Genomic DNA, 14409 nt, shown 5'->3' with positions numbered 1-14409 from the left:
CATACGAGTCATGGACTAATGTTGTGGGTACGGGCTAGTTTCAGGGAAGATATGTCTGGCGTTGATGTGGGACCAAAGTGATCTTATTAAATGAAGTGTTCTGATTCCTGATGTTGTGTGTTGCACTACCTGACCATACTTGACACTAAACAGTACAAGGTTAAGCATATGAAAATGAAGACATTGATGGGACCAACACCATTTCTGGAATCTACAAGATTAGCACTGAGATCAATTAAAAATGTGGCCATACTTTTTTAGATAAACATAACAAAAACTTTAACGGCAGTAAAGCTGCTATGCCATGTCTTCACTTGAGTAAGTTTGAAGAAATTCACGGCAGTTGGGTTTATTCTTCACTCACTGATGGCAAGCTTTCCGTGCCACTACCATTCACTCATTACATCCAACAAGGTTCTAGCTACCATTTTTGGAATGGATAGCATTCCAAACATGGTAGCTAGAACCTTGTTGGATAGTAGCTCAAACAATTATGGAATATAACAATCCTTGTCTTCACCTTGTATTGTTGAACCTATAGCCTAATAGCACCTGCTCAACAAAGGACAAGCTACTGGCTTATGATGTGTACTGTTAGCTCAGTCAGAGGTTCGGGCACAGTGTTTTTTGTATTGTTGGCCAGTCAACATTTTAATAAAAACATGGGGCAGAGTCATGGTCCGGTGATGATGGTCCCAGCTCTATGAACATATGCAGATGCCCAAGCCCACTATGCCAAAGACCAGAGTTCAGTACCCGTCTGTACCCTTCACTTTGTCTCCTCTTCATCTATTAATATGGGCTATGAAAATAAGCAGGAAAAATAAGGACAATGTATCCACTCCCCTATTGTTTGATTTTTACAAAAAAGACTGAACCAGAATTTCCCATGTGAGTTTGGCTGATTTTAAAGGATTGTCATAAGAGAGAACTCTTGTGGGGAAAATGCTTCCTTTATTGAACTGCAATTATTTGATTGAACTCTCCTAGCCACTCAGTGTGGTTATATTAAGAGTGGTTTCTTTTTTCTTCCTACAAATGTAGCTCTAACTCTTAAATTGTAAAGGTCTAAAATATTATGACTACATTGCTCTCAGGTGCATGTAGTCCAAATCCTCAGGACCCCATAGAACGGAGTGGTCCAGAAGAGGCACTAAGTGAGCTGGAAATCAAATCAATGATGATGCTCTTTTATACACAAGAAGATAAAACACAATTGCTGCATAATGATCTCCGTTTATGTCTTACTGAACTGTCTAAAACCTTTCTGATGCATTTCAAACCATACTTTTTCATATTGAAATAATATTACAAATTAGTTGATAACCTTTTTATAGGCTCTCATTGCCCCAACTAAATGTAAGAAAAAAATAACAATGATTAACTAATTAAAATTAGCTAACTTTATGAAAACGAATGGACGCAGGAAGAACTGAAAATGGGATGGCCAGGCTACTTAAATAGACATGTCCTAGTTATGCTGCGTATACTTGAGAGGTGTCGGGATGTGTGTTTACCTGTGTGTGTATGTGTATAATATGTTACTAATATAGTAACCCATGGCTAATCAGGAGAAGTAATGATATTTTTTGCCAGTCATCGCTTCTAAAAATAAAATAAAAAAGCATTTTTTTTGCCTTGTGGTTAAGATTAAGGGTTAGGCTAATATTGAAATGTAGGCATAGAATTAGGTTTAAGGTTAGTCATAACGTGTTAGGATTAGGTTTGGGTCGTTAAAGTTAGGTTTAGTGTAAGGTGTAGTAATACCAGCACCAGCATATGAGCTTTTAGGCCTCTGTGCGTTAAGGTATCTGAACTGTGAAGAGGGTGTTTTCATAATTCTTGAAAAGGTTTGATATTTACTTTACAATTTGGGTTTTTCTGATTTGTATACATTTTCTTACTGACAATCATCAGAGCAAGTATGTAAGTTACAGTCACTTAGTGTGATTTATGGTCTTTCATTTCTTTCCAATCAAAGCATAGTAATCCTGCAATTGAGTGCAGTAAAGGGTTGAATCCTTCTTCTGTGGCGATACACAGAATGTTCTATTTCAGGTTTTGATTAAATTACTTCAACTAAAGGTTGACATTCATACAATCATTATACTCAGATTTGACCTCAAGTTCAACATAATAAACCCCCTTGAATTAGTAGGCATTCAAACTTTTGACTGGCATTGTATTTAGAAATTACATTATTAAGTGTGTGTGTGTGGTTGCACCAGGCAGGCCACGTGTGTGTTTGGAACCAGGCAGGCTGTGTGTGTGTGTGTGTGGTTGGAACCAGGCAGGCCATGTGTGTGTGTGGGGTTGGAACCAGGCAGGCCACGTGTGTGTTTGGAACCAGGCAGGCTGTGTGTGTGTGGTTGGAACCAGGCAGGCCATGTGTGTGTGTGTGGTTGGAACCAGGCAGGCCATGTGTGTGTGTGGTTGGAACCAGGCAGGCCATGTGTGTGTGTGGTTGGAACCAGGCAGGCCATGTGTGTGTGTGGTTGGAACCAGGCAACCATGAGTGTGTGTGGTTGGAACCAGGCAACCATGAGTGTGTGTGGTTGGAACCAGGCAACCATGAGTGTGTGTGGTTGGAACCAGGCAGGCCACTTGTGTGGTTGGAACCAGGCAGGCCACGTGTGTGTGGTTGTGTGGTTGGAACCAGGCAAGCCATGTGTGTGTGTGTGTGTGTGTGTGTGGTTGGAACCAGGCAGGCCACATGTGTGGTTGGAACCAGGCAGGCCACGTGTGTGTGGTTGTGTGGTTGGAACCAGGCAAGCCATGTGTGTGTGTGTGTGTGTGTGTGGTTGGAACCAGGCAGGCCACGTGTGTGTGTGTGTGGTTGGAACCAGGCAGGCCACCTGGGTGTGTGTGGTTGGAACCAGGCAGGCCACCTGGGTGTGTGTGGTTGGAACCAGGCAACCATGAGTGTGTGTGGTTGGAACCAGTCATTTTTGACCATTACAGTATTGGGATAACGGGCTGTTAAAAGGCTAGACAGAGCTCTGTATGGTTGACTGCAGTCCTAATGTAAATGTGTACAGAGAGGGGCCATTAACTACTCAAGTGTTCTTACCCATTTGACGTCGCTCTTTTCCACACACTGTGCTTCCCAAATTGCTCACTGTGCCCAAAGTTTAGATTCAGAACCAGTTTCATTCACTAATTATAGTCACACAGTACTGTAGTGTGTGAGCATTTGTTCATTGTTAAACACAGTATAACATTGAAGTAAACACAAAGAAACATTCAGACAACAAGCAAAAACTAACAAATACTTGGTGTTTTGTAAATCAGTAATTAGCTTTTAGTAATGAGCTTTTTTCAGGTAGCCTGATCCTGTCGTACGTTCGTTTAAAGTTTCTTGCAGGATTTGCCAAAACCTTTCTTTTGGCTGTACTTTGTTTCTGCGTCTTGAGGTGGGGGCTCTGAGTTGTCTCGTCTAATATTGTGAACCAAGTAGGATTCAGTCATGTCTGCAGAGTGTTTGGGGTCGTTATCATCCTGACAGATCACATTTTTGCGAAGGTACACCATAATAAATCAAAATCTGTTTATATTTCAACATTCCTAATTCCTCTGAGATCCAAAAACATTGAATTTGGACCTATCCCTACATGAGACTTTCTGCCACTGGTTGACACTGTTATGGTTTTCTGTGTATGTCCTCTGCTTGTTGCTTTGGTTAGGATTGCTTCTTAGCTATACCATGCCCTACAAGGCCATTTCTTATAAGGCTTTTCCTCCTTGAAGCTTATACTTCGGAGGCAGGTGCTGCGCTAGTCAGAGCAGTTCTGACACAACTAAGCCAGTTGAGGAAGTTGGATAACAAGAGACTTGTTTGTCTGTTTTGGATGCTTTTGATAGTGCTTGTGTCAATAGGATTATATTTCCTGTCTAGTTCTTCAGTCAGGCATTGTCAAAGTTAGTTATGAGTCACCTTTGGATCAAAATGGAACAAATCTTTATGTCGGTACATGCCTAAGACATTCTTTGTTTTGCACCAGTCTTAAGCTGGACATCTGTCCGTTCACGCTTTTCTCTGAAGGAATGGACGTCTTGTGGACTAGAAGATTTGACAGTCTGGTCACGGGCAGAGCTTGAGTGCTGTTGCAGTAGAGAGAACAGCGTTTAGGTTAGCTGGTTCAGGAGAGGCATTTTAGCTGTGTGAGGGTACTGTAGCCTAAGTATTGACCTGTGTCACTTGGCTCTGGATCTCTGCCGTTAGTTAACTGTGTGAGAGCTGCTCCATAGCCCAGAGAGGCCAGACAGGAGCTCTCGTCAGTGTGATACAAGTACTGTAACAGCGTTTCCAAAGATGGTCTTAAAGAAAAATTGTTCCTCAGCTCCCGAATGGCTACAGTAACGGCCTATTGTTTTTCAAATAAACAAGAGAAATTAAGAACTGTTCGGACATTTCCGGAAGGTTTACACGCATCCTCTGCTCCTGTCTGCCTCCTGAGTCCTCCGCCTGTCTTACCTGGCTCTGGTCAGGATTACGTAGCTATGTAAAGTCACAGGGGATTTAAAAGCTTGGTTCTATCAGGTTCTCCAGGTTTCACCTGGGCAGGACAGGAAAATACACGTTCTGTCCTACGAATGTGCCTGTCTCTCTGTTCCATTTCCCTTCTGCCAGGCTTCTCAACAGTGTCCTAACAGCTTTTTCTACAAGACACTCCTTGGCTGATTTGTGTAATTAGTGGGCAGCAGACCTTCAAGGTAATTCAATAATGTTGTTAGACTGACCAGCTAACTCTCAGCCAGCGGCTAGGTGCCCAGGCGGGTGCAGGCGGGTGTGTGGGCAGGCGGGTGTGTGTGTGTGTGTGTGTGTGTGTGGAAACGGTTGTTGGTTGCTAAGTCTGTGTTCTCAGAGTTGACTAATGTCAAGGCTAAGTGTTTCCTGGCCACCACTGCTGTAATTGTAGTCGAGGATTGTATTTTTAATGTGGGCTGATAGTCTGTCAAGGCAGGGAGCTCTTAGGTGGAATATTTCTGAGAAAAGTGAGGGACTGACTTTACAAGTACAAGTTATTGCTAAGGTAAGGACCCCTGACCTTTTCAGGAAAAACTCTGGGTCTAATATTTTCTGGCCTGATCATGTGGAGAAACACCTAGCCTTTTGTTATTGTAAGTGTTCATGATGTAATCCTTCTGAGAAAACACTATAAACTCCTGACTTCCACTGTCTGTAGCAGTCTCTCTTTCTATCATTAATTTATTAATTCGCCCCTCTCTATGCAGAAAATGCTGAGTCCGGGGACCTGAAGAACTTCTTTGACCAGTACTACTCTCACATCTACTATGTATTCTTTGAGAACTTTGTAACCATTGAAGTCAGTCTCAAACAAAAAGGTGAGAATACAATGTCGAGAACGTTGGCTAATCACAGTGACGTGCTTGTGTATTGTTTCAGCCCCTTCCTCACGCTTAGTTCTCTTTTGCAGGTCACAAATCGCAAAGGGAAGAGCTTGACTCTATTCTATACATATTTGAGGTGAGACGGTTACTTCTGCATTATTGTTTTGAAATGATTAACTATTGCTGTTACTTAGAAGGGCATTATCAGACTTGGTTGGTTGATATTACAGTGTAGAGAACACAGACAGAAGAATAATACATATAGGCAGAAGAATAATGAAGATTTAGCCTCACATTCACCCCATTCAACTTACCTTAGGTGTCTTACTGTATAAGATGTAATGTTAAGTTATTGTCAGTGTTATGGTAAATTAGAGATTACGGTGCTTTTAAGTGTTGTCTTGACAACTCCTCGATCCCCATGAGCGAAATATTCTCCAGTCGGTGCGCGCGCACACACACACACACACACACACACACACATGCGCGTGGTGCCTGGCCACGGGATGTTTTTAGATTGGAGGCCAAGCTCACAAGACTTGAAGGCCATACCAAGATGTGCTGTTTAGATTTCATGTGTCTAAATGTACCCACACCTTTCTCACACACACACACGCACGCAACTATCCGTAACTATAACCACAGTTGTAAACTTTACCCTCAACCGAAGCTCATAAGAGCCTCAAGTTTTCTTTGTTTTACTCAATTTGCAGGGATTTTTTGGTCTTCATCAGGATAGTAATGTGTATGTATGTATGTATGTATATGTGTATGTATGTATGTATGTATGTGTGTGTGTGTGTGTGTGTGTGTGTGTGTGTGTGTGTATGTATGTATGTATGTATGTATGTGGAGGGGGGGAAGGGGGAGGGAGGGAGAGAGAAAGAGAGAGAGAGAGAATCCAATCAGTATCAAAGATGACTTTGTTTTACTTTAATATTTATGGAGAGTTACCTAAGCAGTTTTCATTCGAGCAAAATGGGTGATTGGAATTAGGTTAGTTGAAGACTAACATGTCTTAAGTCATTTTATGTGTTAAAATGTTACAGATTTTAAAGGAAAAGTTTTGTAATGTAGGGCCCCTTTCACCCCTCCCTTACTTTTAAACCATATCCCTGGAAAGGTGTGTCTCACAGGTTGCCTCATGGTCTTGTTCATTTATGTCAGAGATATTTAATGCTTATCTGATTGCCTCACCCCAAGCAGAGGTGACTAACAAGCTACTTGAACAATTTCCCAGTGAATGTATTACATCTCTGTGGTAATATTGACACTGTTTCTGACTGCTGTGCTCTATGTTCCTTCTTACAGAAAATCCTCCAACTACTTCCAGAGCGAATACAAGGGCGATGGCAGTTCCACAGCATAGGTACATTTATGCTAGGCCCTTAAAAAAAAAACATCACAATCAGTTAAGTGTTCATGTATGTATGTATTTTTGTTTTTCTTCTTATTCTAGATTGTACCTTATGATTTGGTCACATCGGGTGTTTGAAAATCAGGTTTAGCCAGTTAAGGGTTTCTGGCCAGCACAGTCCTACCTCTTACCTCCAATGGAAATCTTAGTTCAGACTGTAGCTACGTGATATCTAATACATGACATGTTTGGAGTAGGTCTGTTACTACGGGTTGTGGTCGTCCCCCGCAACCCCAGCCCTCTCCTCGACCCCCAAACGGGTGGCCTCTCCTTTTCCACCGCTCTGAAAGCACTGAGCGGTTGGATACAAAGGCCACCCAGAGAATACCAGAGAATGCCAAGGACCTGGGGATAAGCGTCTCCCAGCTCTGACCGAGAACTCTGACATGTGCTCTAGTGGCTGGGGGCGGGGGCTAGTCTGGGCGGGGGTTGCTGATTGGTGGTTTATCGTACATGGCGCGATGTGATTTGTCGTTTCCTCGCAGGCCTCATTCTGAAGAAGCTGTTGCACACCGGGAACTCTTTAAAGGTACGCCAAATCGGTCCCCTACGTGACCGTAGCCAGCCGGCCTCGGACAACCTTTTGGTTTTAATCATCGTTTGTGTTCCTCTGAGCATGTCTGTCTCTCCCCTTCAGATCAGAAGGGAGGGAGTGCGGTTGTTCTTGCTATGGATGCAGGCCTTGCAGGGCAACGCGCTGCGAGAGCAACTATGGATGTTCGCCTGCCTGATCCCGGGCTTCCCCTCCCCCCAGTCGGAGCTAGGCCCCCGGACGCTGGACAACCTGGTCAACCCCCCCCTCAGCCTCCAGGAGAGTCAGTATTAATGCATTTCCTTTAGACCTTTGAACTTTCTAGTGGCTGTAGTTATGAGGGGTAAAAGCTTGTCCTTGATGGTCCCGCAGGCGCAAACTTTTATGTATCCAATTTCAAACGTACGTTTACATTTTTCCAGAGGCCAGATATTTGCAAATCAGAGTACGGTCGTCCCTCTAATTGAGTTCCCTGCCTTTTCGGTTCCTCCTCTTTCCTTTCTGTCTTTCCTTCAGCTCAAGTGACTCCGGAAGAGATCAGTCCCCTGGTTCCTCCTCAGTCAGGGGATAAGGCCCAGGAAGACCTCACGGGATACTTCCTAGAGGCTCTTCTGAAATACATGGTAAACCAGGTACTTGTCCCTTCCTTACTAACACAGCTAACATGCTTTGCGCGGATGCATTCTGCATGTAATCCAGAGCAACTTAGAGTAAAAACTGGGCTTCACTGCTTCACTCCAGAGACAACACATTTAAAAAAAAATCCTAGTCAGATCTGGGATTCGAATCAGCAACCTTTCAATAACTGGCCCTAGCCTTAAAACTGCCTGCTGTTCTAACCACTAAGCTATTCGATGCTGTATTAACTTTTCTAGCCTTTTGAGACTGGCGTCTCTACACGCGTGCTTCAATTGGCAAGGGTAGATGACTGGAACCATCTGAAACGTCCCTTGCACATTTCTGTAAATGTACCCAAACAGGAATTTTAGCAGTACTACTCAGGGATGGTCACCATAGCTGGTATATGTAGCCTGATATTATTTAGAGCACATCTGGATGTTTTCCCTGTGTTATACTGTACTCTGATGCACATACAGACAGGCTCATTGAGCTAACAGCTGTGCTGCTTTCTCTCTCCCTGGCATTCCCAGACAAAGCCTCCTCTCACCCTCTCTCGCCTCCTGTCTCTTTCCACTGTCCCATCTGTAATGCTCTCCGATAACAGTCGCCTCTTGTCTTTGTGTTGCCATCGTCCCCCCCTACAGGCCAAAGGGCTCGAGTGGAAGTGCAAAGAGAACCACGAGAAGGGCTTCGCGTTCCTGTTCGGAAACTTTAAGAAGTATTACCTGCCGCACATATTCCCCAACTTCTCCAAGGAGACCAGTTTGTATTATCCTATACTGGGTGAGACACCTTCCCGTTGCCACTTCAACGACCTTTATGAACAAATTTTAGTTATCCTACTTTAGAAAATGTCTAAACATTTAAGTGTCGATTGCGTCGTATGCAGGTGCATCTCAAACCAGAAAAGGAACCAGGCAAGCCTAGTTCAGCCGGTCTCAATTGAAAGTGTTGAATGTTTAGCCGTCTCTAACACCATTAAGCATTGTGTTAAACTGACTAATGTTTCTTAGTTTACTTCCACCAAAAATGGCTTCTATGTTTTGTATGGGTTTTGCCACTGGCCATTTTAACAGTTAATTAGCCATTCGTGAATGACATTAATATAATAACTATCAATATAGGTGACGATAACTGACTTTTTCGTCAAGTGAAGAGACAAAAGAATCGTGTAGCCAGCAAAGTATTTCCTGAATAAATCCTCCAACATAATTCAAAAATCCACCACAACTGTTTTATTTTAGGATTCTTACAACATAGCTTTTCAAGGTTGTAACCAGATACATTTTTGTCCGTCCTGAACAAATCCTAAGGCATAATGTGTTTTGACAGTGACGGGAGTCAAACGCAGGACCAGTTGTTTCGTAGTCCGCGTCTCTAACCACTACGCTATTTAACAAGGGGTAGTCAGTCAGTCAGTAAGAGACATTAACTATTCTAGGCCGGCTCCGCTTACACAGACCGGGAAAAATGTGAGTATCATGGAAAAGTTCATTTTTTTTCTGTAATTAAAATAAAAAAAGTGACACATTCATATATTGTAGATTCATTACACAAAAAGTGAAATATTTTGAGCATTCTTTATGATTACGGCATACAGCTCATGGAAATAAAAAATCCAGTATCTCAAAATATAAATGTATAATACAGAAATGTCAACTTGAGAAGAGCTCTAATCAACTCCCTGAGCTTTCAGTACACAACCACATTCATGGGGAAGAATGCTGACTTTACAGTTGTCCAGAAGACAGTCATTGACACCCTCCACACAGGTCATTGCTGAAAGGGCTGGCTGTTCACAGAGTGTTGTATTAAAATATTTTCATGGAAAGTTGACTGGAAGTGATAAGTGTGGTAGGTAAAGGTGCCACCGGGATGACCGCAGCCTTGAGAGGATTGTCAAGCAAAGCCGATTCAAGAACTTGGGGGAGCTTCACAAGGAGTGGACTGAGGCTGGAGTCAGTGCATCAAGAACCACCACGCACAGACGTGTCCAGGAAATGGGCTACAAGTGTCGCATTCCTAGTGTCAAGCCACTCATGATCCAGAGACAGCGTCAGAAGTGCCTTACCTGGGCGAAGGAGAAAAAGAACTGGACCGTTGCTCTGTGGTCCAAAGTCCTCTCTTCAGATGAAAGTACATTTCGCATTTCATTTGGGAAAAATGAAGCACATTTAAAAACAACTTATGTCGACCAAAGTGCTGTACAGTCAAAACATATAGCCAACTAAACATATTTATAGGACATGACAAGCATGAACAGAACTTCCTCCCCATTTTCAGACTCAAATGCTAAAGAAAAAATACAGGTCTTAAGGTGGGATTCAAAAACGTTGCTACTAGTAGAGGACCTAATACAGTGGGGATAACAAGTATACAAGCAAAATCGGCAGTGTATCAAATAATTGTTCTACCCACTGTATATAAAGGTAGGCTGTTCCACAACTTTGGAGCAGCAACAGAAAAGGCACAATCACCTTTAAACTTCAAACGTGACCTTGGACAGACAATAGCACTGTAGCTGGAGGATTCCACAGTCAGTGATGATTTGGGGTGCCATGTCATCTACTGGTGTTGGTCCACTGTGTTTTATCCTGTCCAGAGTCAATGCAGCTATCAACCAGGAGATTGTTGAGCACTTCATGCTTCCATCTGCTCACAAGCTTCATGGAGATGCTGATTTCCTTTTCCAGCAGGACTTGGCACCTGCACACAGTGCCAGAACGACTGGTAACTGGTTTGCTGCCCATGGTATTACTGAGCTTGATTGGCCAGCCAACTCGCCTGACTTCAACCCCATAGAGAATCTTGTCAAGAGGAAAATGAGACACAGTTTCAGATACAACAACACAGTCAACTATCAAAGCAACCTGGGCTTCCATAACACCTCGGCAGTGCTACAGGCTGATTGCCTCCATGCCACGCTGCATTGATGCAGTAATTTGCGCAAAAGGAACCCCAACCAAGTATTGAGTGCATTAATTAACATAGTTAGGAAACTTTTGCAGGTGTTTTGAGTTAATTAGCTGATTAGAGCTCTTCTCAGATTGACATTTCTGTGTTTTAATCTTTTTATTCTAATATTTTGAGATACTGGATTTTTGGTTTCCATGAACTGTAAGCCATAATCATCAAGATTAAACCAAAAAAGGCTTGAAAAGTTGAATCTGTTTATTGAATCTAGAATATATGGTGTCTCTTTTTGATTTGAATTACGTAAAAAAAGAACTTTTCCACGACATGACATTTTTTTGCGACGCGCCTGCATGTCCGCGTTATATTCTGAACTAAAAGAACGTCCCCACTCCAGAGGTTCCCTCGATGAGACCCAAGCCCTTCTACTGTGTGGTGAAGAGGGACCCGGAGACCAATGAGCCCGTGTACTGCACCAAGGAGAGCCTCCTCAACGCCCGAGTCGTCGTCATTCGCTGGCTGGTGTCCTTCTGGCTGGAGCCTCGCTCCAACACCGGAACCCACATCCCCGGGCTGGACGGAGAGAGGGACAGCGTGCCAAAGAACATCCAGGTAGTTACCGTCCACAGACACACACACACACACACACACACACCTGAGAGGAGCATTTGCCTAGGTCGGAGTGTAATTATGTCTATGTGTTTGGCCTGGTAGGAGGTGTAACGGTGTTTGTCCGGTTGTGTTTCAGAGGGCCGCGGCGGGGCTGGCGGCTCGGGGTCACGTCCTGGGGGAGGACCTTGTCCCCCGAGTGGACAGCCTGGACGGGGGGACGGGCTGTGAGCAGGAGCAGTCCCATTCCAACACGTCCACCCTGACCGAGAGGGAGCCCAGCTCCTCCAGCCTGTGCAGCATGGACGAGGAGCACCTCACCGACATGGAAGTGGTGAGGAGGGTCCTCTGTTCCTCGCGGACCAACGTCAACTTCATCACGGAGATCTTCAGACAGGTGAGTGGCACACTTAAGGGCATGCAGCGTCATGTGGTTTATTTGGGTTTAATCCAGTTAAATTCATAAATAGTTATTCTACTAATACTACTATTACTACTGCTACTACTATTAATACTACTACAACTGATTTAATATTGCTATTACAGAGTTTTAATACTACAATTATTACTACTACTACTACTACTATTAATACTTCTACAACTATGATTTAATAATACTAATACAACTAAAATAAATACTACTACTATTGCTACTACAACTGTTAATATTACAATTACTACTACTATTATTAATACTACTACACAGTTGTGATTTAATATTGCCATTACTAGCAAAATTGCTACTACAGTTAATCCTGCTACTCATACAACTACAATATGTACTACTACTATTACTACTACTACTGTTAATACTACTGCTACTATTAATATGACTACTACTACTGGTATATAAATATCCTGGTATAGTCTGGTATTTTGTGACTGTACGCAGCACTGGGAATGGAGTGGGTGAACATGTCTGGGCTCCAGTCTCTTTGACATGTGCTTGTCTCTCCTCAGGCCTTCCTGTTGCCCATGTGCGAGGCTGCAGCCATGAGGAAGGTTGTGAGGGTCTACCAGGAGTGGATCGCCCAGGAAGACAAGCCTGTGTTCATGAGGGAGCCGGACGAGGAGAGGTTCTCCTCCACGGCCGGAGGGGTCAGCCCGGAGCCCGTCCCCCAGCAGGGCCCGGAGGAGGTGGAGGTGAGGGCCAGGGGGGCGCTCTGGGCGGTTGGGGGAGGGTGGAGGCCCCGGGGCGGATCAGAAAATGAGACGGCCCTCAGGGAACTGGACCTGACAGCGCCTGACCGTCTCCGTCTTCTGACTCCTGTCGTGTCTTCCCGTGTCTCCTCAGGGGGGCAGCAAAGTATCTGAGAAGGAGCTGTTGGAGTGTAGAGTGCATGCAGGCATTCAGACAACACTGCAGGTACACCCTGTCGGCCAACACACGCACGCACACACACGCTACACCACGCCTCGTCTCATTCCGTTTCTCCTCTCTCCCCCACACCCCAGGTGTTTGTCACCAACTCGGCCAACGTGTTTCTACTGGAGCCGGCCAACGAGCACAAGACGCTGCTGGAGGAGCACGTGGACATGTGCAAGAGGGTCCTGAACATCTACCGCAGCCTGGTCATGCACGAAACCATGGACAAGAAGACATGGTAGATCCATCCTCCCGCCAGTCCAGCAGCCCCCTCACGGGCCTCCATGTAGACGCGTAGAACTAATTCACAGCCAGACCTGATGTGTTCTGTACTAGTGCCGTTGTAGCTTCCCCCGTCGCGGGGGGGAGCAGCTCGGGCGATCCGTTAGAGCCCCGCTGAAGGAGAGTCGGGGCTACGGGCGGGCCGAGGGTCCATGGATCACTCGGGATCCACGGGACCCCTTCTGACCGGTCTGTCTGTCCTGTGTGTCTGTCTTTCCTGTCCGCAGGGAGCAGATTCTGCTGGTTCTGCTGAGAGTGACCGAGTGCGTAATGAAGAGGCCTCCCTCCATCATGCCCAACGTCAAGAAGAACCTGACTCTCTCCGGGAGGCTGGCTGGGGCCATTTTCCAGGTACTCACCCTGCGGTGTCCTCCCGGAGGAGAGGCTCTATAGTGTGCTGCTTTTCACTCCCACCCACTTATCAAGTCTTTTCAAATGGACACTGGCTGAGACTGTTGTTGCCAAAGGGGCTCCAGCCGGCCGTTTGACTGTCTGCTCCTCCCGTGGTAGACCCTGATAGTGGCCTGGATCAAGGGGAACCTGAACGTGTACATCTCCCGCGAGCTGTGGGACGACCTGCTGGCCGTGCTGTCCTCGCTCACCTGCTGGGAGGAGCTGGTCACAGAGTGGTCCCTCACTATGGAGACACTCACCAAGGTTCTGGCCCGTAACCTGTACAGGTGAATGGAGATGATGTTCCAAAAACGGACACACACACACACACACGCGCGCGCACACACACAGGAAGACAAAAGCTTTTTAATTGCTCACTTTTTCTTTCTTAAAACGTACAGTCTGGATCTCAACGATCTGCCCCTAGACAAGCTGAGTGAACAGAAAATGAAGAAACATAAAGGCAAAGGTAGAACTCCATACATCTGTCCATGCATTTCTGCATCTGTCTCTCTCTGCATCTCTCCATATTCCCCTTCCTCCCTTTCTATTTAACACCACACCTCTACTGCCCTCTACCCACATAGTTCCCTCTCTGTCTATCCACAGGGGGAGCCCACGAAGGCCAGAAGACAGCCGTGGACCGGTCCTTCTCTAAGGGCTGGAGCAGGGACCAGCCGGGGAGCGGCCAGGCCGCCGCCATGAGGCAACGCAGCGCCACCACGGCCGGTTCTCCGGGCATGGAGAAGGCCAGGAACATCATCCGCCAGAAGACTGTGGGTGAGTGTCACTCCCGTCATAAGCATCAGATATTATCTATACATGAATATTGGAGAATTAGTTGTGTTAACCTCGTGTCAAAGTGTTTCTGGTATATATTGATGATTGCTTAATTCCGAGTGTAATCATTCTAGTATATCTGGA

General features: G+C 45.1%; 1 protein-coding gene across 11 annotated transcripts in view; it reads left to right on the top strand.

Moving 5' to 3' along the window:
• The window catches only part of ralgapa1 (Ral GTPase activating protein catalytic subunit alpha 1), a 72290-nt gene that overhangs the window by 1841 nt on the left and 56040 nt on the right, over nt 1-14409 (top strand). For 10 of the 11 annotated variants that reach the window (XM_034297456.1, XM_034297454.1, XM_034297458.1 and 7 more), the window contains exons 2-17: nt 5236-5346; nt 5439-5488; nt 6664-6721; nt 7255-7298; nt 7407-7584; nt 7818-7933; nt 8567-8705; nt 11233-11447; nt 11584-11841; nt 12405-12587; nt 12739-12810; nt 12900-13048; nt 13320-13443; nt 13603-13772; nt 13887-13954; nt 14095-14265. In XM_034297456.1, the coding sequence (XP_034153347.1) occupies nt 5236-5346; nt 5439-5488; nt 6664-6721; nt 7255-7298; nt 7407-7584; nt 7818-7933; nt 8567-8705; nt 11233-11447; nt 11584-11841; nt 12405-12587; nt 12739-12810; nt 12900-13048; nt 13320-13443; nt 13603-13772; nt 13887-13954; nt 14095-14265 (2106 nt within the window). The remainder of the gene's footprint in view (nt 1-5235; nt 5347-5438; nt 5489-6663; nt 6722-7254; nt 7299-7406; nt 7585-7817; nt 7934-8566; nt 8706-11232; nt 11448-11583; nt 11842-12404; nt 12588-12738; nt 12811-12899; nt 13049-13319; nt 13444-13602; nt 13773-13886; nt 13955-14094; nt 14266-14409) is intronic. The other variant, XM_034297455.1, reaches the window with a different exon arrangement.

Source organism: Esox lucius, chromosome 15, assembly GCF_011004845.1.
Source record: "Esox lucius isolate fEsoLuc1 chromosome 15, fEsoLuc1.pri, whole genome shotgun sequence".
NCBI classification, from domain to species: domain Eukaryota; kingdom Metazoa; phylum Chordata; class Actinopteri; order Esociformes; family Esocidae; genus Esox; species Esox lucius.
The sequence above is the reverse complement of the archived record's forward strand: the minus strand, read 5'-3'. Positions and strand labels throughout refer to the sequence as shown.